Source organism: Fusarium venenatum (assembly GCF_020744135.1).
Source record: "Fusarium venenatum strain MPI-CAGE-CH-0201 chromosome Unknown EDB82scaffold_3, whole genome shotgun sequence".
In the NCBI taxonomy this organism is placed as follows: domain Eukaryota; kingdom Fungi; phylum Ascomycota; class Sordariomycetes; order Hypocreales; family Nectriaceae; genus Fusarium; species Fusarium venenatum.
The window spans coordinates 6,628,184-6,652,385 of NW_027072131.1; the positions used below are offsets into that span (position 1 = coordinate 6,628,184).

General features: G+C 48.9%; 8 protein-coding genes across 8 annotated transcripts; 4 read left to right on the top strand and 4 right to left on the bottom strand.

Moving 5' to 3' along the window:
* Positions 1-256: 256 nt before the first annotated feature.
* Positions 257-1,305, top strand: EDB82DRAFT_272561 (metal binding domain of Ada-domain-containing protein). The gene has a single exon (XM_025728687.2). The coding sequence runs from the start codon at positions 357-359 to the stop codon at positions 1,041-1,043; it is 687 nt and encodes a 228-aa protein (XP_025583029.1). The 5' UTR covers positions 257-356; the 3' UTR covers positions 1,044-1,305.
* A 2,600-nt stretch (positions 1,306-3,905) lies between these two features.
* On the bottom strand, positions 3,906-7,056 carry EDB82DRAFT_509489 (uncharacterized protein). Its single transcript, XM_025728690.2, has one exon. The coding sequence runs from the start codon at positions 6,815-6,817 to the stop codon at positions 4,133-4,135; it is 2,685 nt and encodes an 894-aa protein (XP_025583031.1). The 5' UTR covers positions 6,818-7,056; the 3' UTR covers positions 3,906-4,132.
* Positions 7,057-7,503: 447 nt separating this feature from the next.
* EDB82DRAFT_527944 (hypoxia induced protein conserved region-domain-containing protein) lies at positions 7,504-8,310 on the top strand (the record flags this gene model as incomplete). The annotated part of the gene is made up of 3 exons (XM_025728691.1): positions 7,504-7,562; positions 7,623-7,693; positions 7,769-8,310. The coding sequence occupies 3 exons, from the start codon at positions 7,504-7,506 to the stop codon at positions 8,308-8,310; spliced, it is 672 nt and encodes a 223-aa protein (XP_025583032.1).
* Positions 8,311-8,626: 316 nt separating this feature from the next.
* EDB82DRAFT_547421 (TLD-domain-containing protein) lies at positions 8,627-10,521 on the bottom strand (the record flags this gene model as incomplete). The annotated part of the gene is made up of 2 exons (XM_025728692.1): positions 8,627-10,387; positions 10,456-10,521. The coding sequence occupies 2 exons, from the start codon at positions 10,519-10,521 to the stop codon at positions 8,627-8,629; spliced, it is 1,827 nt and encodes a 608-aa protein (XP_025583033.1).
* Positions 10,522-11,017: 496 nt separating this feature from the next.
* Positions 11,018-15,256, bottom strand: EDB82DRAFT_465825 (uncharacterized protein; the record flags this gene model as incomplete). The annotated part of the gene is made up of 2 exons (XM_065607897.1): positions 11,018-12,236; positions 12,474-15,256. 2 exons carry the CDS (start codon positions 15,254-15,256, stop codon positions 11,018-11,020), a joined length of 4,002 nt encoding a protein of 1,333 aa, XP_065464211.1.
* Positions 15,257-16,255: 999 nt separating this feature from the next.
* On the bottom strand, positions 16,256-19,097 carry EDB82DRAFT_272625 (uncharacterized protein). Its single transcript, XM_025728694.2, has 2 exons — positions 18,580-19,097; positions 16,256-18,525 (listed from the first exon to the last, which is right to left on the bottom strand). The coding sequence occupies exons 1-2, from the start codon at positions 18,840-18,842 to the stop codon at positions 16,542-16,544; spliced, it is 2,247 nt and encodes a 748-aa protein (XP_025583035.1). The 5' UTR covers positions 18,843-19,097; the 3' UTR covers positions 16,256-16,541.
* Positions 19,098-19,667: 570 nt separating this feature from the next.
* EDB82DRAFT_509500 (Alpha/Beta hydrolase protein) lies at positions 19,668-21,556 on the top strand. The gene is made up of 7 exons (XM_065608818.1): positions 19,668-19,936; positions 19,986-20,059; positions 20,113-20,310; positions 20,364-20,371; positions 20,419-21,118; positions 21,177-21,368; positions 21,415-21,556. Exons 1-6 carry the CDS (start codon positions 19,827-19,829, stop codon positions 21,281-21,283), a joined length of 1,197 nt encoding a protein of 398 aa, XP_065464212.1. The 5' UTR covers positions 19,668-19,826; the 3' UTR covers positions 21,284-21,368; positions 21,415-21,556.
* Positions 21,518-23,749, top strand: EDB82DRAFT_272736 (Glycylpeptide N-tetradecanoyltransferase). The gene is made up of 3 exons (XM_025728696.2): positions 21,518-22,587; positions 22,657-23,239; positions 23,296-23,749. Exons 1-3 carry the CDS (start codon positions 21,878-21,880, stop codon positions 23,695-23,697), a joined length of 1,695 nt encoding a protein of 564 aa, XP_025583037.1. The 5' UTR covers positions 21,518-21,877; the 3' UTR covers positions 23,698-23,749.
* The last annotated feature ends 453 nt before the right edge of the window (positions 23,750-24,202 follow it).

The following is a 24,202-nucleotide window of genomic DNA, read 5'->3' on the forward strand; positions in this document are numbered from 1 at the left end:
TTTAGTGTGATTAATGAATGTTGGGTTGCTATAAACAATACCGAGCTGGAAATAAATTGATGCTAGATCCATGGCGGTTAAGTTGACTGTCAGTATCAAACGGCTTGAAGGATGGATAATTCTCGTGTTGTAGTTCGAGAAAGTACGAAGACGAGTCTCACATCGATCGCTCTTGCCTGTTCCATCGTTCAGCTGCTTGTTTTATTGGTCATATTGATAGCAATGTCCCACTAATAAATTGTATCTCCTTCCTCCCGGTCAAAGGGCTGCTTCAACTTCAACTTCAACTCTACTTTCTTTCTGTAATGTTATGTATCATCTATAATATCATCTAATTACGAGCTCTACACCGCATCATGGACGAATTTACGCTCAATCTAGGCAATGCGTTGAGTGTTGTCTCTTTCTACGACGACGATACGTTGCGATGGAATGCCATCACTTCACGCGACGCCAACGCCGACAACCTTTTTGTCTATGCGGTGCGAACAACAAAGATATTTTGTCGTCCTATCTGCAAGGCCCGACTCCCTCGCCGCGCGAATGTTTCTTTCTTCACTCATGGCCATGAGGCTCAGCAGGCTGGCTTCCGTGCCTGTAAACGTTGCAAGCCCGAAGTTGCAGGGTTCATGCCCCAAGAGACTGCCGTGCGAAAGATCCAAGCTTTTGTGCGACAGCAAACTGAGAAACAAAGCGATGCCCAAGTCAGACTAAGCTTGAGCCAGATGGCTAGGCAAACTGGACTGTCAAAGTGGCATTTCCATCGAGTGTTTAAGAAATGTGTTGGTATAACGCCGACAGAATATTTGCGAATACAACGTCAGAGTCAGTGCGTTCAGAACTCAGCGGAAACAAGTCGGGTTGAAGATGGGTTTGACATTGAAACTCTGGGCCAAGATTTTGACGTGAGAACTTGGGACGATTTTGTTCCCGGTTCAGGGTATCCAACCATTGAAACGCCATTAACAATAATCAGCGACAGTACTTGGTCCATCGACGAATTCTTGATATGGCCGAATGAAAATGAAATGTCAATTGTATGATTGATCTGGCTTGGATCAATACCCATCGTCGTTGGCTATTCGCGCTACGCATTATCGTTCTCTCGATGGGTTGAAGTAACACAACAACAATAGCAAAAACGAACTGTTAAAGAAGCAATTATCCCTAAAACACCTTATCCAGATCTAGCGCCACTTTCCTCTTACGTTTCTAGGGCCTTGAATTTGTTGTTTCTGGTTGCCCAAACAGAAAGTGGAATGTTTCGGTAGCGTTTCATATCTCCCACATATTTGGTTATACTATTTGCAGGGGTACGCTCAAGTAAGCCTTTACCGAAACCCCAGAGTCATCGGAAGTCTCTGTTGCCGGTCGCAGTTACTGCGTAGAGATGAAATTGGACGAGGCGAAATGACAAACTGCTGGAACCCATATTCTACAGAGAGCCGAAAGATAACGAGCCCAAAGGGCTACAATGCTCTTGAGCGCAATTGCACCACCCAATAACTGCATCCAGCAATAACAAAGTCCGTTTTAACATGATCGAATAAGACAACAAGCTTTGACAATGAATATCTGTCCAAATATTTCTGCAAGATTCATCCCATCAAAATGTAGCCGCCTTGGCAGTTCACCTCCGTACGCCTTTGCAACCACTGTGCAACAAAGGGGACGGGAGTTCCGCATCCGAGACCTGCCATGCTTCGGAGTGTCGGAGGACCCTTTTTGCGACAGATGCCTGTCATATAGCCATGGCCAAGATGTTTGAAGCTATAGTCTATGTCAACTAAGCTTGTATAGAGCTGCGGTGGCTATAGTCTAATTTTCGAAAACACCACAGCAATGAGGCATGAACCCTAGCCCCCAGGAGTTTCGACCCGGCTTGGGTAGTACCTCGGAGTGTCAACGGCGCTTACCTATATGGTTCTTTCAAACTATATCGTAGCAGGTCGTGTTTGATCGTTGGGACGAGGTTCAAGCTTGTTGCCATGTTGCATTGACACAAGCTTATTCCTATTTAGCTATTCGATCTTTGGAGACGGAAACATCTATATAAGTAAGACTGTTTATCCTCTAAGACATAGTTTCTTTTTCCATCATCACTCACACAAGCCTCTTCTCAGCATCTCCTTCACCTTCGTCTTTTCTTACTTCATCTGCTGTTCTGTGAACGCATTCGCTTCAACCACTCCTTCTATTTTAATACTTTCCTTTTGCACCGCTGGTTGGTTGCTTCATCACTCTCTCATCCTTCAGCAATCTTCTCTACAACTCATTATCATCCAAACCGAATAAACATTCAAAATGGCTATTTCCAAGACTTTCATCCTTGCCGCTCTTTTGGCTTACGCCGAGGCTCGATTCGGTCAGGAGCAGGAGCCTGTTGCCGCTGTCCAGGCTCTTGATGGATCTTTCGGTGACCCTGGTGTTGCCGCTACCATTGCTGGTAGCATCCCCAGTGCTCTGCTTGCCGCTGCTAGCCCTTGTGATAAGCTCACCATCGCTGATCAGATGATCACTGAGCTCGGAGATGACCAGGAAGTTATCGACGCAGCTATCGGCCTCGTTGCCGCCGAGACCAACTTCAACCCCTCGGCCGTTGACAGACCTTTTGTCTGTGCCGACCCTGCTCTGCCCGCCACTGCTGCTCTCCGAGGAATCATCCCCCTCGTTGACCCAGCTGTCGATGGCGCCGCTGCCCAGAATGCCAACTCGGCTACTTCAGTCACAACCCCCTTTGACGCCGCCGGCCTGTCTCAGGCTGAGGTCATGATCGCTCAGGGATTCACCACATTCCAGGCTGTTGATGCCAGTGGCGCCAACGTCCAGCTCGCCGGTCAGGATGCTGCTGCTGGAGGCGGTGCTGCCGCTGGAGATGACGCTGCCGCTGGAGATGACGCTGCCGCTGACGATGGTGCCGATGCTGGTGCAGGCAACGGTAACAACAACAACAACAACAACAACAACAACAACAACAACAACAACAACAACGGAAACCAAAATGATAACCAGGACGAAGACTGTGAGGAGGACGACGCCGCCAACAATGGCAACAACCAGAACAACAACAACAACAATGGAAACCAAAATGGAAACCAGAACAATGGAAACAACAACCAGAACGGTAACGACAACGCTGATGATGCTGGTAACGATAATGGAAACGCTGATGCTGGCAACGACAACGGCAACGCTGATGCTGGCAACGGCAACAACGCTGGTGGAAATGCCGGTGACAACGCTGGTAACGCTGGCGCTCTCGACTTCGGCATCTGCCAGCCCACCATGGCCCTCATCGGTGGTCTCAACGGTCGCCCTGCTGATGAGTTGACCTTCATCCCTCAGGACCCTACCATTGCCGAAGGTCAACAGGAGGCTCTCAACCCCAACATCATCACCAACCGTATCTGCGATCAGCTCACCAACGTCTGTAACGCCAGCGACGAGGCTGTTGCAGCTTGTGAGGACGCCCAGGCTGAGATCGAGGCTTTGGGAACTCGCGACCAGAGCACCGCCGACACATGGAACGCTCTTCTCGGCTTCGCTGGTGTTGACTCTTCTCAACAGCAGGTTTAAAAAAAAGAAAAGGGGCGGAGGAGATCGACGCATGCTGGTCATGAGATAATGAGTCTGAGAGGAGGCATGAGTGAAGATGGTCGCTATTATGAGTTTTAGCTTAATTAATTCAATTTCGGTATACCCAACTTCATTCTCCATATCTTTCCTGTGACTTGGGGTAGTAGCTCTCTCGATAGAGATCAGAAATAAATGACTCGATTGTGCTCAGGACGACAGGCTTTAGCTGAAGTGTCTTGTTGCTTGCACCAGGAGGTAGAGTCAGACCAGGTCAATGCACACGTTACGAAACAGCAAACACCACTCATGACTACAGCTCGTAATGTGATCAGCACGATGATAATAACATTTTGACAAATATTGATTGTACCAGTGGATATTCCTCAGCCGCTGTCCAGTGATTTGTTGTAGCGCTTTCTTTTAATGCTAATAGTACATGTATCTGTAACCCAGTTAATACGTCTATTTAGCATATTTGCAAGGTCCATCTTGCTGGACGATTCGAAAGGCATCCCTACGGCCAGTCATGAAAACTCTCCTGTTTGTCATTCAACCCCTAAGGAATGCAAAAATCTATCCAACTTCCAAGGTAGTCTAGCCTGTTGCCCTGATGCTCCTGGCTCTTGTAGATAGCTTCGAACTCGTCGAAGCTCAGTTTGCCCCATCCGCCTCTCTTGATAGCCTGGGCCTCTGCAAGACTCAAGCGCTTCCAGTGCCGTAGCATGTCTGATGTGGGAGCGCTATCAGTCTCTTGTTCCTCATCAACGCTATCGCTATCGGAACTGTCGGGTGAAGGCTGTGTGACGGGGTAGTATAAAGCTGGAGAAGTAGCCGCAACATCCGATGTGTCGGGTCGGAATTGAGGTAGAGTAGGATCTTGGTCTTGACCCTGAGAAACCGGCATAACTTCCTCGGTTTCTGGTTTGGGAGCTGGTTCTGCTGTTCCGTCTTCGTGGATGGTTTCTACTGTGGTATCAATTTCCACGGCATTTCGTCCTTCGGGCAAGGCGATGGTGTATCCGGTTTCGGACAGGAGTTCCTCGAGGCTCTTATCCGTGGCAGACCTGACCTTAACGTCACCCTCGCCTACGGATTTGGAACTTTCATCATCACCAAGTTCGATGGTATCTAACACATCTTTGTACCTTTCTCGTTGTTCTTTCGTTTCAGCTGCTTCAACAGCAAGATCCTCCGCTGGCTTGAATATAGTGTCAAGTAGTTCGTTGAAGGCTTGCTGAGTAACTTGATAGAGAATCTCTTTGCCCGCATCGCGCTCAGCATGGGGTAGTCTCCCTTCTGGGATATGCTCAGAAGCGCTGCTGGGCGAAGTCGTCGTATCATAGTCTTCCTGTTCCTTGACATCGCCGTTGGTGAAACGGGCCTTCGACCCGTTTTGCGCCGCTGAAGAGCCGTGTTGTTCGTATTTGTTCGATTCCTCGTCCATCTGGCGTAAATCCCTGAGAATATCCTCACTGCCTTGCCAATCATCTGGCTCGACTCCGCCCTCCTCTTCATCGAGGTAGAATTGTCGCCTCCGCCATCTCTCGTGCAGTTGCTTTCGCGCCATGTCCCGTTTTCGCTTGTCGATTTTGGGAACCCTGCTACGTTCTTTGGCAACGGTCCCGGCCCTGATTTCGCTTTCTGTCCTTGAAGGCCCCCCTACACCGTTCTCCTCGTTGCGGGTTCCATTAACACCGTCAGCGGCTACTTCGCCATCCTCATCCTCATCATCAGAAGGCTCCTCGATCTCTGGGTGAATGGTTTCCATAATAAGACCAGGAAGTTCCTCTAGAGTTGATGGTGGTTCCAAAAGCGCTACCCAGTATGTACGGTCAATTTCGCTGCCGCTCAGTCGACGCATCGTTCGCCAGTTGCTATCAGTGTCGTTCCTTGTGATGTATTGTCTTCGGGAACCAAAGCGACGATCGGTGTCATAAGCAAACAGATTGGTCAGAATGTCCCCTCGAGCCGCTGTGTCACCACGATCCGGTGCAACGACATTCTCATATCCTTCAGCAATATCCACGCTGCCATCTCGATGATACGTTTTGCCTTCGTGGCGGAACTGACCCTCGCCGGGAGGAACTCTGCCCTCGCGTCCAAACAGACTGCTCAGTGGCTGGCGGCTGGTAACGAGTTGTTGAGCTTCGGTGCTAGCGAGTAATTGATCTTGCAGGCCATCTAGAATGTCCTTATGCATCTGCTTATAAAGCACATAATAAGCACGGAACATACGCAAAAAGTCCTTCCGGTCAACATATCCATCGCTGTCCAAGTCGTATCCAGTAAAAATCTTGCGCAGCTTGTCCTTTCGCTTTCGGTAGGATAATCCATGAAGAAACTCAGTGAATCCAATCAGGTCGTCGTTATTGTAGTCGTAGAAGGAAAACATTCGATCGTGAATAAGATTTGGTGCAGCATGACGGGAGCCCCCTGTAGGAACGAGGCATCGCTCAAACGTTTTGCGATCCATTGCGACACAAAGCTCATCAGGGTCATCCCTCCATTCCGAATTAGCCATGAATGTCCATTGCTCCCAAAATGCTTCCAACTCTGGCCTCTCGAAACCAGTGTCTTGCGACAGCTTGGGTATCAGACTGCGGGGCAAGGTACGTCTGCAAGTGTCTGGATCACCTGTGTACCAGACTGGTTGCATCTGCCTAGGACCGAAAGGTGGCGCGGGAATCCGAATTTTATAGAAGATGTGAGTCTTGATGTGAACACCTTGAGCTTCGCAGGTTTCGCATAGATCAAAGTCGGCACAGTTGGCGCAGCGATAACGGACTCCTCGAATGGGGACCATGCCGCACGAATTACACTGGCAACCCCTATGGACACAGCCATTCCGGCGAGCGTTATCTTCCGAGACGCGAAACAAGAGAGTGACAATGTTGTGTCCAGTTCGTTGACTCGAAGGAAAGGAACTTGGATCGTTCCACCATTCATCTCCACCATCGACTATCGTCTCGCCATCGCCTAAAGGTAGGGTCGTCTCGGCGTTGACATTTTCATCACCTGCAGCTTCAGACGATGAGCTTGATCCATCCTCGTTTCGCCGGTTCCGTCGTGGACGTCGTATGGCATTGCTCCTATGCAGACCACCACCTGGCAGTGTTTCGAAGCTCTGCGATCGGACTTGGTATGCATAGTATCCTGCTGAGAGCGCAGCCACTGCAGAGACTACGGCCACAGCTAACCGTGGCCGTGTTATGCTCTCGACGGACGGCGTCGGTAACCACATTGTGGGTTATATCATGTGTGTCGCATGATGCTGAAGCTAGACGTGTCAGGGGAGCGGGAGTCGAGGGGTATTGAATGTTTTTAAAGTTTTGTTCGGGTATACAGCGCGTTATTCGAGATATTGGGTTTATGATGAGCGGGGTTTGTAAGGTTGTATTTCGGTCGATTGAACAATGAATTGTTTCTGATGATGACAAAGCTGCATTTAAGCCATGAGCTCAGTTAATTGTAATGAATGGGATGGAAGCTTGAAGTTTTGGTGGAGAAGACACTCAAGTTAGACCTGTCTACTGGGTAGCAGAAAAAACAACCTCTTAAGTCTCAGGGTATAAAAATAAGTAGTCTAAGAACCACAACCCAGGGGGCATAAGGTGACCTACTAATTTCGTCTCTCATGTTTCTAGCGGTCAATTGTTCTGATACTCTGGGGCCTGTCTAGCCTGTTGCTGGTACTAATCGATAGGCGATGGTACGTGCCCCAAAACCAAAAATCTAAAGTGGAGCCTGCCCGCCATCAGAAAAGTGATGATGCTTGTAGTGGACGAATATGGAAGTGGATATGCGTAGGTTAAACGGAACTATCATGGGCTCTGTAAATCCTCAGCCCACTCTCTAAAGATCCAATTTTACTTCTCTCAAGCTTCCAATTGATCATCTACACCTTCAAACAAAGTCTCTGCCAACACAATGGCTGACGCTCCTCCTTCACTTCCGGGCCCTATGCCCTCGTCCTTTGATGGTGAAGGGTATGCTTCATTTGTCCCAGCTTGCCATACCTTTTACTCCCCGCTTATGCGATAGTCTAGGGAAATTCAGAATGAACGTCCTATGCAAAAGGTTGTTCGCAAGATCAAGGAAGAGCCTCTGATCCCTCTCGGTAAATCCCCCTTCTGTGGTGATCATTGCCAATGCACATGACATAGCTTCTAACAGCTCCGCTTTCGCGATATAGGAATCGGTTTAACTACTGCTGCCTTCATCAACGCCTACCTCGCCCTTCGCCGCGGCGACTCAAAGCAGGCAAACCGCATGTTCCGAGCCCGTGTCGCAGCCCAGGGATTCACCGTTTTCGCCATGCTTGCCGGCAGCATGTACTACCAGAAGGACCGAGAGAAGAGCAAGGAGCTTCGCCAGCTCCAGGAGCAGAAGGATGCCGAAGAGAAGAGGCAGAAGTGGATCAGAGAGCTTGAGGCTCGTGACGAAGAGGAGAAGGCCATGCGCGCAAAACTCGAGAAGAAGAGACAACAAGTTCAGGCACAGCGGGCCGAGGAAGCTAAAGCAACTACTGCGCCTACCGAGGGCTCCGAATCGTCCAGCAGTGGAGGCATCTTGAGTCGAGTTGGTTTATGGTCCAAGGGAGGCAAGGACGAGAAGAGCAATGTCGAAAAGGTTGTTGAGGAGATTGTGGATGAGGAAAACGCCAAGCAGAAGAAGAAGAACCCCAAGAGCTCTCTCGGCGACCTCGGCGAAATCATCTCCAAGAGAAAGGATTAAATACTGAACTTGTATATTACAGCAGTTGGGAATGAGGGAGGTTTGTACAAAAGTTTCGTGTGCTGAACCATAGTAGTAGCACATCATGTATGATATGGAAGTTAGGCAACCTTGATGATTGTAATTGGAAAAGGCTGTCTTTTCCCTTGCCTTTGCACAAATTACGTGCCGTTTGTGGTGCTCACAACCAATCGCTTATCACGACAACATTCAAGGCTCGCACTCAAGACTCATTGACCTCGATACCAAGAGCAGAACCGCAATTACGATACAGGACTATTTCTTTATTGCAGGGCGGTCTAACAATCTGGTATCCCTATGTCATCGAACCACCGCTTCTGTTACCCCCAACTAACCCTGCCATCTCTAGCAATGCCCGATCAGCCTCTATATCCCCGGTGCCCAAATTGATTTTGCGACGTGCTTCTGCTTCACGTTCCTCCCAGGCCCATTTCTCGGCTTGCGCCTGTGCTTCTTTGTCACCACCACAGCCCCATACCTCAAGGCTTTCGATCTGAAAACGATCTTGGAAATCGTGCTTCCTTACTACACTCGAATGGAACGCGCCGCCTCGAGAAGTATAATCATGGTTGAAAACCGCGAATTCGAACGAATCATCAAGTAGCAACGATACGGGGCCAAGGCGTAACATATCGGGCTTTCTGTGAGCTTGAGAAGGATGCGGGTGGGGACACCCAAATGACAACATAGGATGATGTGCTGGAGCTTTCGTAAAAGTGACATAGTCCTTGTTGATGGTCGACGCTGGAAAGACGTCATGAATGGGCTCAAGCTGAAAAAGAGTTGTTTCAGAGTCACCGAAGCATTCTCGATGAGTGTGCTTCCAAGGTTCTCGAACATAAACACCAAACGTAAGTCTATCAGACTTGCTGCCGTGCGGGAATCGTTTCGGGGGTAAGGAAGCTGCAAAGCTTGTCTCTTGACCACCCTCTGGTTCATCGCCGAGCCTTGTTCCACTCACTAGCAGCAGTGTGGGAGCTTGCCAGTTGAACACTTTTGTCTGAAAACTTCCCATAGAGAATCCTGCATCATTTCCCGAGTACAGTAACCTGACTCGTCTGAAAAGATCCGCGCCAGGGAGGAATAATGAGATCTGAGAGAGGGTGTTTTGATTTAGTATATCGCCCGGGTTGGTTAGCAAAGGTTGTGCTGTTTTTGGTGGCGACGTTGTCGCAGGGGTACCATTCTGTTGCTTGGAAAAGTCTAGGTTTTGGGAGAAGAGGAAACGCTCAAAAAGACCGTTGAAGCCACGGAAAAGATTAGGACAAATCACAGGTATGATAGTTCTGAAATGATGGTACTTGATGCCGGTTGATGTTTCGGCGTTGACGAAGGAGGCAAGAATACACTCGGCAGCTCCACGGAGACCTTCGAGTTCTTCGTCAACTATGCGACTTGAGTACATGGACAGGCTCTCTTGAGGATCCAATGGGGCCGCCAGCAAGAGGAGCATGACGAGCTTCCGAAAGTTGTCTGTCGGGATTGTTGCGCCATAGAAGATTGGCGCATGGCCCTGATCCACGGCGTCCTTGACATCTAGTAATTCAAAGGCGGTTAGAATAAGATCATCATCTTCGTCGTCTTCTTCATCCTCGCCGGCTGCATCCACGACAAAGCCAGCAGCGTGGGACCTGGGCTCTTCTTGGTCATCTTTTGGTTTGGGAGACTCAAGGTTTTTGGCATCTGGTCGAGGCCCTGCTTCTGAAATCTTGCGGTCAAACACAGCTAAGCTTTTGAAGAGCAGCTTGGTTCTGTCTGCTGAGCCACGCGCCAACACAGTCCGATAGCGCTCAGTCATGATGACGACGACCAGGATCATCCGTTGAAGTTCCAGAACTACCGGTGCCTCCTGTAGAAAGGGAAATGCGCCGATGTAAGATACCATCTGAAATATGACGGGCGAGGTGCCGAGAATGTCTGGTATCTCGAGGTATCGGGCAATGGTATCCTCCTTGAGGTATCTGATAGAGTCTTGTTGATCCGCAAGACTTTTAAAGACATCTCGAAGTGAGTACAATTCGAGAGAAGTGAAGCATTTCTTCTTAAACTTCTCCGCCTATAAAATTGTGGTAATTGTTGGTGAGTTCATTCTGGCGATAGCACATGATAGTAATGGCTGCTCACAAGTTGGTTGGTTAACTCTTCATGCGACCGCCGTTGCGGATGCTCATCCGACAGACTCTGACCCATTTTGTAAGAGCCACTGTGTTCTCATCACTCCGAAACTGTAGTATTGGTCTCCGATTGAGACAATTCAACAATTGATGATGATATGATAAGGTGAAAGACGAGAGTCTGCCTAAACGATTTCATGACATTCCATCTGTAGGTGGGCGAATTGGCTGACACAAGAAAGGTACGTACCCATACGTAATGATTTGCTCCTTCCCCTGTCGCTCTATCTTGCGCCAAGCCTCAATGACGGTCGGTACCTTCCTTCATTAGTTCATTAACACGTGAATCGGCAAGATGTCGGCCCGGGTTACTGTAGCTCCTCTAATGAAGCTATTCCCAGATTACAATCACAAAGTCATAATGACACCCTATCAGTACGACAATTTTCGTTCGTTATATGCCCAAGACAACTAAGAGACATGAGATCACGTCATCTCTTACTTGAAGTCAGATAATCTAACATGTTGTCTTCACCATATTCTTATCGCCATACAGCTCAATCCATTCATCTCTAATCCTCCTTCTCTTCAGTCTTCTTGAGAGCTTCGTCCACAGACTCATCCCAGGTATCTTTCAGCGTGCTAAGAAACTCGTCGCACCATCCATTCTTCTTCGACTGTTCAAGCTTCTCATCCAGATCTCTTTTTTCCACATTCTCGTTGCCGGTGGGCTGCTCCTCCGGGATCTTTGTCATCTCTTGATCACTCTCAAGTTGCAACTCTGGCAAGCTTGTCGAATTGGCGCTGGGGGAGCTCTCGATGTTCTCCGTCACCTTCTGGGCATCGGAATTCTTCTTCTCTTCTGGAGCGTTATCTTCATCGAGAATATCCTCCACAATTTCCTCCCACTTCAGATCAACGAGAACATCACGAGCTAGGTCGGTAAGCTTCTCAATGAATGATTCTGTGATCCTCTTGGCATAAAGAAACTCGCTATCAAGATCCACGTCAGGTTTCAGTTCTTTGGTGATCTTCTCGCGGACCTTCTTTGCGAGCTCCTTCAGCTCCTCAGGATCCAGCTTGTCTTCATCCTGTTTCTCCTTCGAGTCAGGAGAAACCTGGCGCTTGAAATTGGTACTGAAACGGTCGATAAGTTCGTTGTACTTGTGGCCTCCGTAAATCTGGCTGTACACCTCGTTGAGCTTTTTAACAAGGTGTGGAGTGAATTGTTCGCTCTTGATGAATTCATCGGCGAGATTCTTCTTGAAGTTAAGCTTCACGGCAATGAAACGACGCTCAGACTCGCTCATATTCGATATTTTGTCGAGTTGTTGGTCAGTGAGTTTGCGAGTGAGTCTGGGAATGTGTTGCCGCTTGCTTTTGGAAACGATCACCTTATCCTTCTTATATTGTTCGTAGCGAAGGGCGTATTTCTTGTTGAGCTTCTTGATCAATTCCGGCGTGAACTTTTTGGTGTTGATCAGCTCAGTCGAGAGTTTATCATCCAGGCCAAGCCTCTTCGCAGCCTTCTTGCGGATCATGGGACTCAGTTCCTCGAGCTTCACAATCTGTGTTTTACTGAGTTGGGGGGCCTTATCGGCTCGCTTGTGCTTGAAACCGATCTTGTCGAGAAGGCCCTTGCATTTGGGATCCTTGCTGATACGAGCACACTCCTTGTTGAGTTTCTCGATCAGCTCAGGCGTGAATTTCTCAGCATTTGCCATCTCAGTTGTAAGCTCTGGGTCCATGTTGAGCTTTTTGGCAGCCACCATACGAATAGAGGGACTCATTCTCTCGACCTTGCTGATCATCTCCTTGGAAAGCTCAGGCTCTGCTCTCTTAGATTTGAGCTTGGACGTGAATCTCTCGATAGTTTTCAAGTGTTTGGGATCGCTGGATATACGAGCCCACTCCTTGTTGAGCTTCTCGATTAGATCATCGGAAAACTTGTCGGCATTGGCCAGCTCGAGTGCTAGCTTGGGATCAAAGTCGAGCTTTTTGGCAGCCATCATACGCGTGGCCGGAGACAATCCCTCGATCTTGCTGATCATCTCCTTGGAAAGCTTAGGCTCTGCTCTCTTGGACTTGGGCAGGAAGTTCTCAAGGATTTTCGCGTACTTGGGGTCGTTAATCACGCGGGCGTACTCTTTGTTGAGCTTTTCGATCAAGTCATCCGACAGCTCCTCGGCATTGGCCAATTCCAGTGTAAGCTTGGGATCAAAGTCGAGCTTCTTGGCAACTATTTGACGAATTACCGGAGACAGTTCTTCGATCCTCTTGATTTCCTTTTCGCTAAGCTCCCGTGCCGACCTCTTACTTGTGGGGACGTATCTTGGTCTCCTGGTGATGAATTCAATGATTCTCCTGCCGTCGGCGGTTTCCAGAAGGACGGCATATAGCTCGTTGAGTTTGGTGATGAACTCGGGAGTCAGTTCTTGGAAAGTAAGGAACTCCATCTTGAACTCGTCATCCATCATGGGCATAGCGGCTATGAGTGCTTCTCGTTTCCAGGCACTGAGCTTCTCAATATTCAGGAGGTGAACGGTACTGAGCCTGGGGAGTGGCTTGTTGGGGTCAATCTTCTTGACCTCTTTGGGCTTCCCCTCCTTGGGCGGCTTCTTCTTGCAAGGTGCTCTCGCCTCAATACTCCTCTTGGCCAAGCCTCCCGAGTGACGGTGGATAAGTTTGTAATCTCTCTCATTGCTGTAGTCTTCGTGATCATTCTCGTACACTAAACCTTCAAGTCCAACAGGTGAGCGAGCCTTGTACTCAGTAGGCTCAGAGGCCGGACGAGGATGGTGTGTGCCAGGAGTCTTGGGGTAGTTCATGGCAATGCGTCTGTGTTCTCCAAGCTTGGGTGCCAACATGAACCAACCTCCCTCAGGACAATCCGCGGCGCTACGGCAGGGGACTTCAGTAACGACGCCAATTCCTGCCCACTCGAAACCCGGGATAACATTCTCGTAGCCTGGCAAAACGTGGTTCATCGTATCCTCCCTATAGTCGTGTCTTGTGTAGTCGGGCTCGATGACGATGTTGGTTCCGGTTATCCCAATTCGTCTGTGCTCTCCGTTCTTGGGCTCCAACATGTGCCAATGTCCACGGGGACACCCCTCCCTCTTTGCACAAGGAGCCTTGGTAACAGCTCCAGGACCTGCCCACATGAATCCTGGAACAACATTCTCGTATCCAGGTTCTTTGTAGTAGCCATGATGCTCACCTTTCTTCCGAGAGTAGCGCTGCTCGTTGGACTTGTGATCATTATGGCCAACCTCTTGCTTGCGGTAGAACCTGGCGCTCTCCGTGGGCTCGTGATGAGATGGGTAGTACAGTTGCTTGAGCACCTGGCCCCCATCCTCCTTAGAGTAGTCGGCTTTGTCGTCCTCCTCTTTAGCGTGGCGGCTCTTCTCATCAGAGTGGTTGGGCTTGTCGTTGTCTTCCTCGGGGTCGTACTTCCTGTAACCATACTTCTCTGCCTCATTGGGGTACCATTTTTCTTTCTTCTCTTCCTTAGGGAGGTACTTCTTATAAGAAACACTCTCAGGCTGGTCAGAATCGCCATGTTTGAGGTTTTCAAAGGCCTCCTCTGAGAGGAAAGATTTCTCCTCAGGATGGTACTCGTACTTAAACCCGTAGACCCCCTTCATTCCATACTCATCCGCACCCTTGGGAGAAGGATCATGCTTGGGGTGCTCTCCTTCGTCATCATCATGATACTGATTGCGGTCCTCCTTGTCGTAGTCAGGCTTCTTATAAAGCTCCCTGTTGTGGAACTGGCCCTCGCCGTCGATAGGATGATAGGGATCATCTTCTCCGTCGTACTCTGATTTTGAAACGGTCTCTCTCGATTCATCTTCATCGAAAGGATGCTTCGGCAAGTACTTCCCTGGGAACTTGTCGAAGTAGTGGAGATCGTCGTTCTCCTGCTCGTGCTTCTTAAAGTGGAAGAGCTTGTCATCCTCTACTTCAGCTTCATATTTCTCTGGAGAGTGATAACCGGGATTGAATATAGCCTCATCGTGCTGATTTTCCGTACTGAACTCATGGACATCCTTAGGATTGTACTTTTCGACTTCGGGTGGAGGGTCGGGGTATTTGGGCTTCTCTTTAAACTTGTAAGAATGGGTATGCTCCTCGTTTGGATCAAACTCCTGCAATTTGGGCCGGGTTTTGGATCTGGAGGAAGGGCCGTTAAATGGATTGTCGGGGGGCCATCTCTTGGAGTTGCTTCCATCAGAGTCGGGGCTTTCTTCCGGCTCATACTTTTCCGAGTGGTCGTGGTGATCTTTGGTAAAGTATTTGTCGAAATCCTGTTCGCTGAGGCCGTACTGATCATTGAAAGCGTCAATTTCCTTAGGCCCATTGTCCTTCTTGTGCTCGTAGTGGTGCTTCTCGGATTTGTAGCTGTTGTAATCGTGGTCATCTCCGAGATTGTTGTGCTTGTCCTTGTAGTCGTAGTCATCCTCATGCTCGTGATACTCATGGGGATAGTACTTTCTGACCTTGACCTTGGTGATGGTATGGCCTTCCTTGGGTTCGTACTTTTCCTCAACGCTGTATCCATGATGGGACTCGTGGTCGTGAGGATAGTAATGCTCGAGCCTATACTTGAAGTCGCCATGGTGTTCCTTAGACTCGTATTTGTCGGTCTCGGGACGAGTGGGCTCGATGTTTGAGTCTCTTTCGTAGGGTTCCCTAAATGTCTCTCGCTTTTTCTCCTCTTCATGGTACTCGCTGGGAGAGAAAGGAATAGCGTGAGCCAGACCTATCGGCGCCTGTATGGCGACGAGGACGGTGATGGATAGCCTCATGGTGAGTTACTCGTTCTTGCTAAAAGGAGATATGTAAGTCAAGTAGTACCCGAGATGTTCCAAGGATAAAGATGGCAACAGAAAAAGAAACAAAAAAAGTCAGAAGATAGGACTAAGGGCTAACTTATAGCTAAGAGAGGGTATATGTTCTTTATGATTATTGCGGATTGACTACCCCTTCCACTTTTTCCACTGCCGCCATGGCCTGATATCGATTTGTGTTGAACCGAGATGTGATGAAGTCCATCCCCGTGATTGGTGTTCACATACATAGAGAGTTTCGTGGATATCCGATCATCATGTTTCTCAATATGATGCCACTCGCACAAAACCCAGCCTCAAACAATGAATTCAGCAATACCATTCGCCCTCGCAAAGCCCCTCATTAATCAGGTTACTCAATCATATTCAGCATAGCAATATCACAGGAACCTCATTGAGCTCAGGTAGGGCCTGTTATCAAGATTGTGCCACGAAAAAGTAACTTCAGAAACTTGTCTAACCGAGCATCTGTAGGTTGTCCTAGTAGTATTAAGTCCCGAATACCATGCCTGGTGATCAATGTTCCAACCTCTTGAAATGCGGGGGGATATTGTGTTCGGGGACGGCCTCAATCTTCGACAAGATCATTCGATAGATGCCACTTGTCATCAGACTCGAGTCTCTTTCTAAGTCTTGATGTGCAACAGAGTTCCACGAGAAGCACCAGAGCCAGTTATTAGACACACTGAAAGCCGAGTTCCGCCTCCCTCGCCATGCCATAAGAATGATAGGACAAAAAGACTAAGGAGTCCCAATCTATAGCCAACGGCGGATAGCGTTTACCACAAAGTGGTATTGCACCATTTCTACTGAATAAGAATAGCATTTGAGGTAATTGTCTGCTCATGTCTTGCTTCTTTATCAGGAGGCGCTCAACAAACCTTGCGGAGTTCATCACATACTGGGACTTGGCGGATGAATGTCAGGATGCCATCTGAGAATACAGCCAGAACAAGGCAATGGCCGAGTCTCTTAAACGTACTTGAGGCAGCTTTAGCCTGCATGCTGAATCACTTTACTGTAAGTGTTTGTTCTGTACATATGTACGGCCAATATCAAGCTCGTACAGCATTCGCTTGATTTAATGTATCTAGTTCAGTACGATATGCATGTGACCAATCCTTATAACAAAATGATAACCTACTCCACGCTCCAGACTTCGCCAAACTTCAATCCCGAGGAGTTTGCGCCGACAAAGAAATAAGTTTATGCAAAAATAATGCCATACAGAAAACCATACAGGTCAAGCCCCAGTATGTTTGGCGGATACTTGGTTGATCAAGCGCTGGTACTTGGCCTCTGCCTCCTGCTCGGCATCTCGCGCGGACTTGGACAACCGCCCTTCCACCGGTGGCGTCTCTGAGTTCCCCTTAGATGTCCAGAGAACACCGGGTTTCGGTGCGGACTTTGATTCAATTGCCACGTCAGGTTTAGGTGTAGAGGCATTGGTTCTTGGCTCCTCCGAGGCTGTGCCGTCCTTCTCGCCGTCTGGAGAGGTCTTGGGAAGCCTCATGGCCAAAAGCACATACTCGGCCCTTGTCATATTGTCCATTACATCATCCATGTAACGCCGGACCTCATCCTGAGGAGCAACAACTCGTGCCAAATTTTCCAATTGGCGACCAGTCTGCGTGAAGAGACGTATCGTGACAGGCTGGTAGTAATCAAGCTTCGGATCTCCACCATACTCTGAAGTGCTTCCCTTACGAACAATCAGAAATGAAACCACGACTTGTTGACCGGATGCCGTGGGTAAATACTCTAATATGCTAAACTTGGGGAACAGATATCGGTCCCCACTTCCAAAATCGAACACAACTGCCGTAATATCTTGCTTGGGTGCAGGTGGAGGCCCCTTAGATCGTAAAGCCTGGGGATTGGGCGAAGATACAGTCGAATTCGTTTTAGTATGACCGTTAGGCATACCATTCGGAGCCTGCTGTCGAATTTGTACCGGAGCAGGAGAAGCTTGCGGTGCGCTCTTCATGTCGCGGTGCAGTCTATCCAGAATTTCCTTCAGATCTATAGAGTCGGTGAAGCCTGGCCGGCTTTCTGCAATTCTGCGGATCATGTCTCGAACCTTTTGGTCGTCCAAGGCAGTTTTTACAAGTTGTACGACGAGCAGATCGCTTCCATGAGGTGGCCGTAAGTCAGACGATTTTTGATTGGGATTTGAAGCCAAAACAATGTCAAGAATTGTCCGAACTTCGGTAGCAAAATACTGGACCGTTCGACCATCCACTAGAAGTCGGTCTGCTGATGGTCCTTGCTGTCCTCCTGTTCTCCGATACTCCGCACTTAATTGATCGATTATTTTCTGGAAATGGGCTAGCTCGCCGTCTTTAGCTTGTCCTACAGCCACCCGCTTCATAAGATCACGAAGTTCCGCGTCTCCTGAGGCTCTTTGTGCGAGCAAGGTAATAACAGGGTCATTTGCTGATGGTTTTGCTGCAGGAGCAGGCCCAGAGGCTGCAGACCCTGGAGCTGGAGGTCCTGGAGCTGGGGCAGGCTTTGCAAGACCACTCGCGGGTGCTTGGGCGTTCGGTGGTCTGGGTGTAGACATTGCAGGAGCCACCATCGGTCCAGCTGGCGCTGGTGCTGAGACCGGTGCAGCCGACCCAGAAACACTGGGAGGCGCATGCGCAACTGGTGGAGCCGCTGGAGATGGTGCTACAGGTCCTCCTGCGGCTTGTGGCCTTGGCTGAAATGTTGGGTTTGGAGGTGGTGTTATGTTGGGTAGCGGAGCATTCCCAGGCTTCTGGGCTGGCGCCGGGACGCCTTTATCTTGCGGCGCTCGAGGAAGAGGTTGAGGTGGTTGCGCCGGACTTCGAGCTATACCCTGAGATGGGCTGGGTGGTATGGGTTTTGGTGTCGCTGCCTTGTTCTGGCTGGGGGCGCTGGCTATTGATGCTTGGGGTGCGAGGGGTGGAGGCATCGAGCCATTCGGGGGCCCATACTGGATAATTGGACGTTGTTGCGGTTGCTGCTGTGGTAATGGTTGAATTTTTGGTTTCGGGTCTTTGACCACGTACATCGTAGCTTCGATTATATGAGGCTCGACGGTGATTGTCACATTGCCAACCTTTGACATGGTCTCCTTGGGCGGGTTTTTGGGGTCTTCGATGAGTACGCCCTTGCGCTTGTGCGGTTTCGTCCAATATTTAGCAAACAGACCCTCGCTGATCCATTTATGACGAGATCGTGAGAGCGACTCGGCAAGTACGCCGCTTGAGTAACGCGTCAGTCAATTTGATTCTCTAATGCAGTTTAGCATGACGTACCTTTCACCAACGGACTGATATTCCTTGGAAGAGAGATCCTCAGGCTGGGCAACTTCAACAGTGGGCAACGGTTTACCAGCTTGGACCGACTTGGGCAACGGCGGTGGCGGAGGCTCTTCTGGCTCCGGATCTGGGACTGGGACTGCTGCTGGCGGGGGAGCAGCAGGTGTCGCAGAACGCTCTCGAGGTGTAACATTGCGCTTCTTCGCGGCGGATTCTCCTCGAGCAGCTGCCCGCGCGGGCATTTTACGCTTTCGCTCCATATGACAGCTTGTCCAGGAGACAAACTACAGAATGCGCAACGGAATTATACTTGGAAGCGAAAGCCAACCATGATATATAAGGAGCATGCAAGGCGCGTCTGGATACAATGTGGACGTGTAGAGCTCAGTATTCGAGTGCTTTCGTAATGAAAAGGGTCGGATGGTGAGATGAAGCTGGAGTTGGATCAGAAGGGCAGGTCGAGGGAGTATGGAGGTGGAAGATGCAAGGTGGGAATGGAGGCTCCCATTGGAAAGAGGAAGTAATAGAGCAACAGCCACGGCCAGAAATCCGAGGCTCAGTGGTGCAGGTCCGACACCTTCATAATGGAGCCCGGAAAGTAAAATGAAGAGATTCGATTGGTCAAAAAAGGCGGAGGAGCCAAGCACTGCCAGTTCTGGACTGGAGCGCGGGCCTATGAATTTGGCACTGCAGCGCCTAGAGTGAAATAAGAAGCTGGGGCTCAGGGGACTTTACAGCCTGTCGAAGCCTGTCCGCGGAAGCGCCGCAAGAGTGACCGTGATATCAGATGAGTGATAAACATGGAAATAAAAAATAGCAGCTGTTGATTAGAGTCTACTAGGCGAATTGGGTTATTGTATGTATGTACAGCAATATCATCAACAATTGTATACGTTATAATGTAACATCTCTTCCAATCAAGTTCATTTGTTGACCCAATATTGTCGATTCGCGGCTCTTCTGTTGCTCAAGTGGGTGGAGCCACGGGCAGCCGCATCAGACGCGCCTCAAGGTACTTGTATGCACTTGTAATTTTCCCCGCGTGATAAGTCCCACTGCTGATCACTGATGCTTTAGCGCGAACAAAGCAACGTCAGGTCTTGCGGCTGATTATTGTGGCAGCGTAAGGACAGGAATAATACTCACATTAATCCCTGCAGTCTTTTTACTTTTACATTTCTTTATAGACTCCTTATACTGTACTCGGCCTTTCTTTTTCTAATCCTATCATCACCAACCAAATCATGACGTCTCTACATCCTGCCTTACGGGCTGTAATTGCTGTGGTTGCAGCGCCACTGAGTCTGTATTGCGTCTTCATCGGTTTGGGTATGACGCCTTTCTTTCAGAGACAGTATGTTGACCTCGATCTTGAGCTATTCTTTCTGACATCTCACATGCAGTTTCTTGTACGCTCATAAAATCAACACATTATTATGGAGTAATGTGAATCAACCAGAACGATGGGGTTTCGCTCGTAGGTATATATCAATCAAGCTCATGACGACGACTCATAAATATTTCAATTAGGAAACCAAGTCACTCCTTTCTCGCTCAAAACTCCTGACGGAGAGACCATATATGCTTGGCATATTCTTCCCCTACCGCTTTATCTCAAGAATGAAGCCTTAATCGAATCACAAGAACCAGGGTTTTCAGCTGATTTCACCAAAACTGAATCATTCCGCCTGCTAAAAGAAGATCCAGAATCTCGACTTGTTCTGTACTGTGAGTCTCAACTAGACATATTCTCGCTTGGTCATCGCTCACATCTTTTCCAGTTCATGGTGTAAGTCATGTTTATAAAACGTCTGCCAATATCAACTGACGTCACAGAACGCCGGCCATGTCGCACAAGCTATCAGACCTCTCAGCTACCACTCGTTAACCGACACCTCATCATACCATGTTGTCGCTATTGACTACAGAGGATTCGGCCACTCGACAGGCTCGCCTACTGAAACTGGAGTAATTCAAGATGCTGCCACACTTGTGGAGTGGGCTACCAAGGTTGCAGGTGTCCCAGCCAGCCGCATTGTTCTCCTTGGACAAAGTCTAGGCACAGCCGTGGTCAGTGCAGTCGCCGAAAAGTACGCTTTACAGGGTGTTGAGTTTGCCGGCATCACCATTGTCGCAGGTTTCAGCGACTTGGCCAATCTTCTGTTGGGCTATCGTATTGGAGGTGTTGTCCCTGTCCTCGCACCCTTCCGAGTGTGGCCTACGCTCATACGTTTCATCCATCGATTCGTCGTCGACAAGTGGCATTCAGATCACCGTTTGGCTAATGTTGTGCGGCACACAAAAACAAGACTCAGGCTCAATTTGGTCCATGCCAAGAACGACAAAGACATTCCATGGACAGAAGACAATAAGCTGTTTCGAGCTGCTGTCCAAGAAATGATTGGGGTAATGGACGACAAAGAATTCGCAGCTTGGAAAGAAGAGCGAACTGTCCACAAGGGAAAGGATGCATTTGTGGCCACTTGGACAGCTCAACCCGACATGATTATACGTCAAGAACTTTTCCCCTATGGCGGTATGTTAAATACATCTACGCGAATCCAAGAAGTATAAAACAACTAATGCGCTGGCAGGCCACAACGATATCATGGGGCATTCACCTGTTGCGCTGGCCATCATGAGAGCATTTGATCTTCATGGGACGACTTATAATAATGACGACGATACTGATTCCAAATAGTAACTGACTTGGAATTATCGCTCACGTCAGCGCCGGTACGAGTCTTTTTTGTTTTTCTTGATCTTTATATCAATTGGTCGTTCGAGTGAGTATTCCTACTCAATATCTTGCCCTTGCTTAGAACATAATAGAATCGCTCTATTCTTTCGTTTGCTTAAAATGGATATATGAAAGAACCACAGTTTCACAGGATAAATCGGACGGGTAGTCTCTTTCTGTAGTATATTCGTTTCAAATAGTATAAAAAAGTGTCTACTCTGTCAGATTCTTGCTTACTTCGTCGGTGTTATGAGCATCCTGCTTCGAGTTGATTTAGTTAATATGCGTAGCTATGTACATAAAGATTCATTATTTTACAAAAATAAACCGCAAGTTAAAATCTAGGTTTTACTACTTAATTCTTTTATTCCAAGATCTCATGTTTAAGGTCGAATAGGGTGAACCCCTCCTGTAACAGGACAGGCACATGTTACCGCAAATATCCCACTAATAATTACCCCACCAAAGAGCTCTTGCTTGATCCCCCACCTCACGTACATATCTAGTTGTCCGCACCTACATCAACTCAACTACACCAAAGGTCCATCCCGAACCATGTCTGAGGAGTCCAAGCCAGTTGAGCCTGTCGTCGAAGAGACGAACGCCGAGCTCAAGGGTAAGGCAGTCGAACAAGCCGATCCCGAAGCCGACGAACATGCCGAGTCCGCATCCGAGGAAGAGCACGAAGAGGAGCATGCCGCCGAAGGATCAAGCGACAAGAAGAAGAAAAAGAAGAAGAAGTCGAAGCGCTCAAAGGTCAAGGAGGCTCTGACTGGCTCAAAGTCCGCCCCGTCCGATGCCGACTTCCACAAGGCCCTCGATGGCCTCACTCCTCAACAAATCAAAGAGTTCCTTGCTCTGAACCCGGCCCTTGCCCAGGAGGTGTCCAAGGCCTCCAAGAGCGACAACCCCTCCGCCAACCAAGCTGCCGATATGCTCAAGAATATGTCCCTCCAGGATATCATGACTGGTCTTGCCGCGGGTGGAAAGAACGCCAAGGATATGGGATCATACAAGTTCTGGCAGACGCAGCCTGTCCCCAAGTTCGGAGAGGATAACAACTTGGAAGAGGGTCCTTTACGAATTCAAAAGGTCGAGGAGGTTGACAAGGAGCCTTCACCTTTGATTCCCGGCTTCGAGTGGGTTACCATGGATTTGACCAAGGAAGAGGAGATCAAGGAGGTCTATGAGCTACTCAACAAGCACTATGTTGAGGACGACGAGGCCATGTTCCGTTTCAACTACTCGCCAACTATTCTTCGCTGGTAAGTTGCAGATCTTCTGAGCCCATGATGAGATTATCATTGTAGAACAGTTCAGACTGACATGTACAGGGCCATGATGCCTCCTGGCTGGAAGAAGGAATACCACGTCGGTGTACGCGCCTCTCAATCCGGCCTACTTTGCGCTTTCATCTCCGCCATCCCCGTTCACCTGCGTGTTCGCAACAACGTAGTCACTTGTTCCGAGGTCAACTTCCTTGCCATCCACAAGAAGCTTCGAGGCAAGCGTCTCACGCCAGTGCTTATCAAGGAAATCACACGACGCAGTAACCTTGACGGTATCTGGCAAGGTCTTTACACTGCTGGTGTCGTCCTTCCCAAGCCTGTCAGCACCTGCAGATACTTCCATCGTGCCATTAACTGGCAAAAGCTCTACGAATGCGGTTTCAGCCCTCTTCCCGCTAACAGCAAGCCTCAATACCAAGTCCGCAAGTATGCGCTGCCCGACGACACAAGCATCAAGGGTCTGCGACCGCTACAAGAGAAGGATATCGAGGCCGTCATGGACCTGTATCACCGTTACAATAAGCGCTTCGATATGACACCACAGATGTCGCGTGAGGAAGCTCTTCACTGGTTCTTGCCCAAGACTGGACCCAATGAGCAGCAGGCTGTGTGGACCTACGTTGTTGAAGTAAGTCTCCAGAAAGTCAAAATAGACACACACATTGATACTAATACATTGCGCAGGATGAGAACAACAAGATCACTGACTTCTTTTCTTTCTTCTGCATTGAGTCTACTGCTATTGGCAACACTAAGCACAACGTTATTAAGGTTGCTTACATGTTTTACTATGGCACAGAGGTCGGTCTGCAGGAGAAGTTCGACAAGGCTGCCCTCAAGAAGCGCCTCAACGATCTGGTGCACGATGCCCTTATTGTCTCCAAGCGCTACAAGTTTGACGTTTTTAACGCTCTGACGCTGATGGACAATGCGCTCTTCTTGGAGCAGCAGAAGTTTGGCGCTGGTGATGGTCAGCTTCACTACTACCTGTTCAACTACCGTGTTAACCCCATCGCCGGTGGTGTTGATCGCAAGAACCAGCTCGACGAGGAGAACCTGAGCGGTATTGGACTAGTGATGCCTTGAGGTAAATGTTTGGATTGTGCATATGATGGTGTAGAAAGAAAAAAAGAGTATGGAAAGGTGAGGAATGACGAGATGGAAATAATTTCATATTTAGCGAGCACGATCAATCATGGGTTGGTTCTCTAACTCTTTCCTTTTCGACCGTATGCACTCCTAGCAGCAAACCAGTGACTAGTCCAAGATGCATAACGCTTAAAGCTGACGAATACATTTTCAAGTTCGTCGCTAACTGACAATCTAATTCTACTCTGTGATCTTTTGAGGCTTCAGAGTTTCCCATCTCATCCTCGTCATAATCGCCATCTTTGAGAGACTGGAATGTGAAACGCAGCATCTCAGCTACCATACCAGCCATGCTCGGATCTCTATCCCCCTTGGCGCGTGGCGTTAGTGCCGAGGTCAGGAAACAACGTCGCAGTAGATATAGCGAAAGTGACGGGTTGTGATAGATCTGCTTTTATCTGTTCTCTCTTTCTCTCCACTTTGAACCCTGGTTCAACTGTGC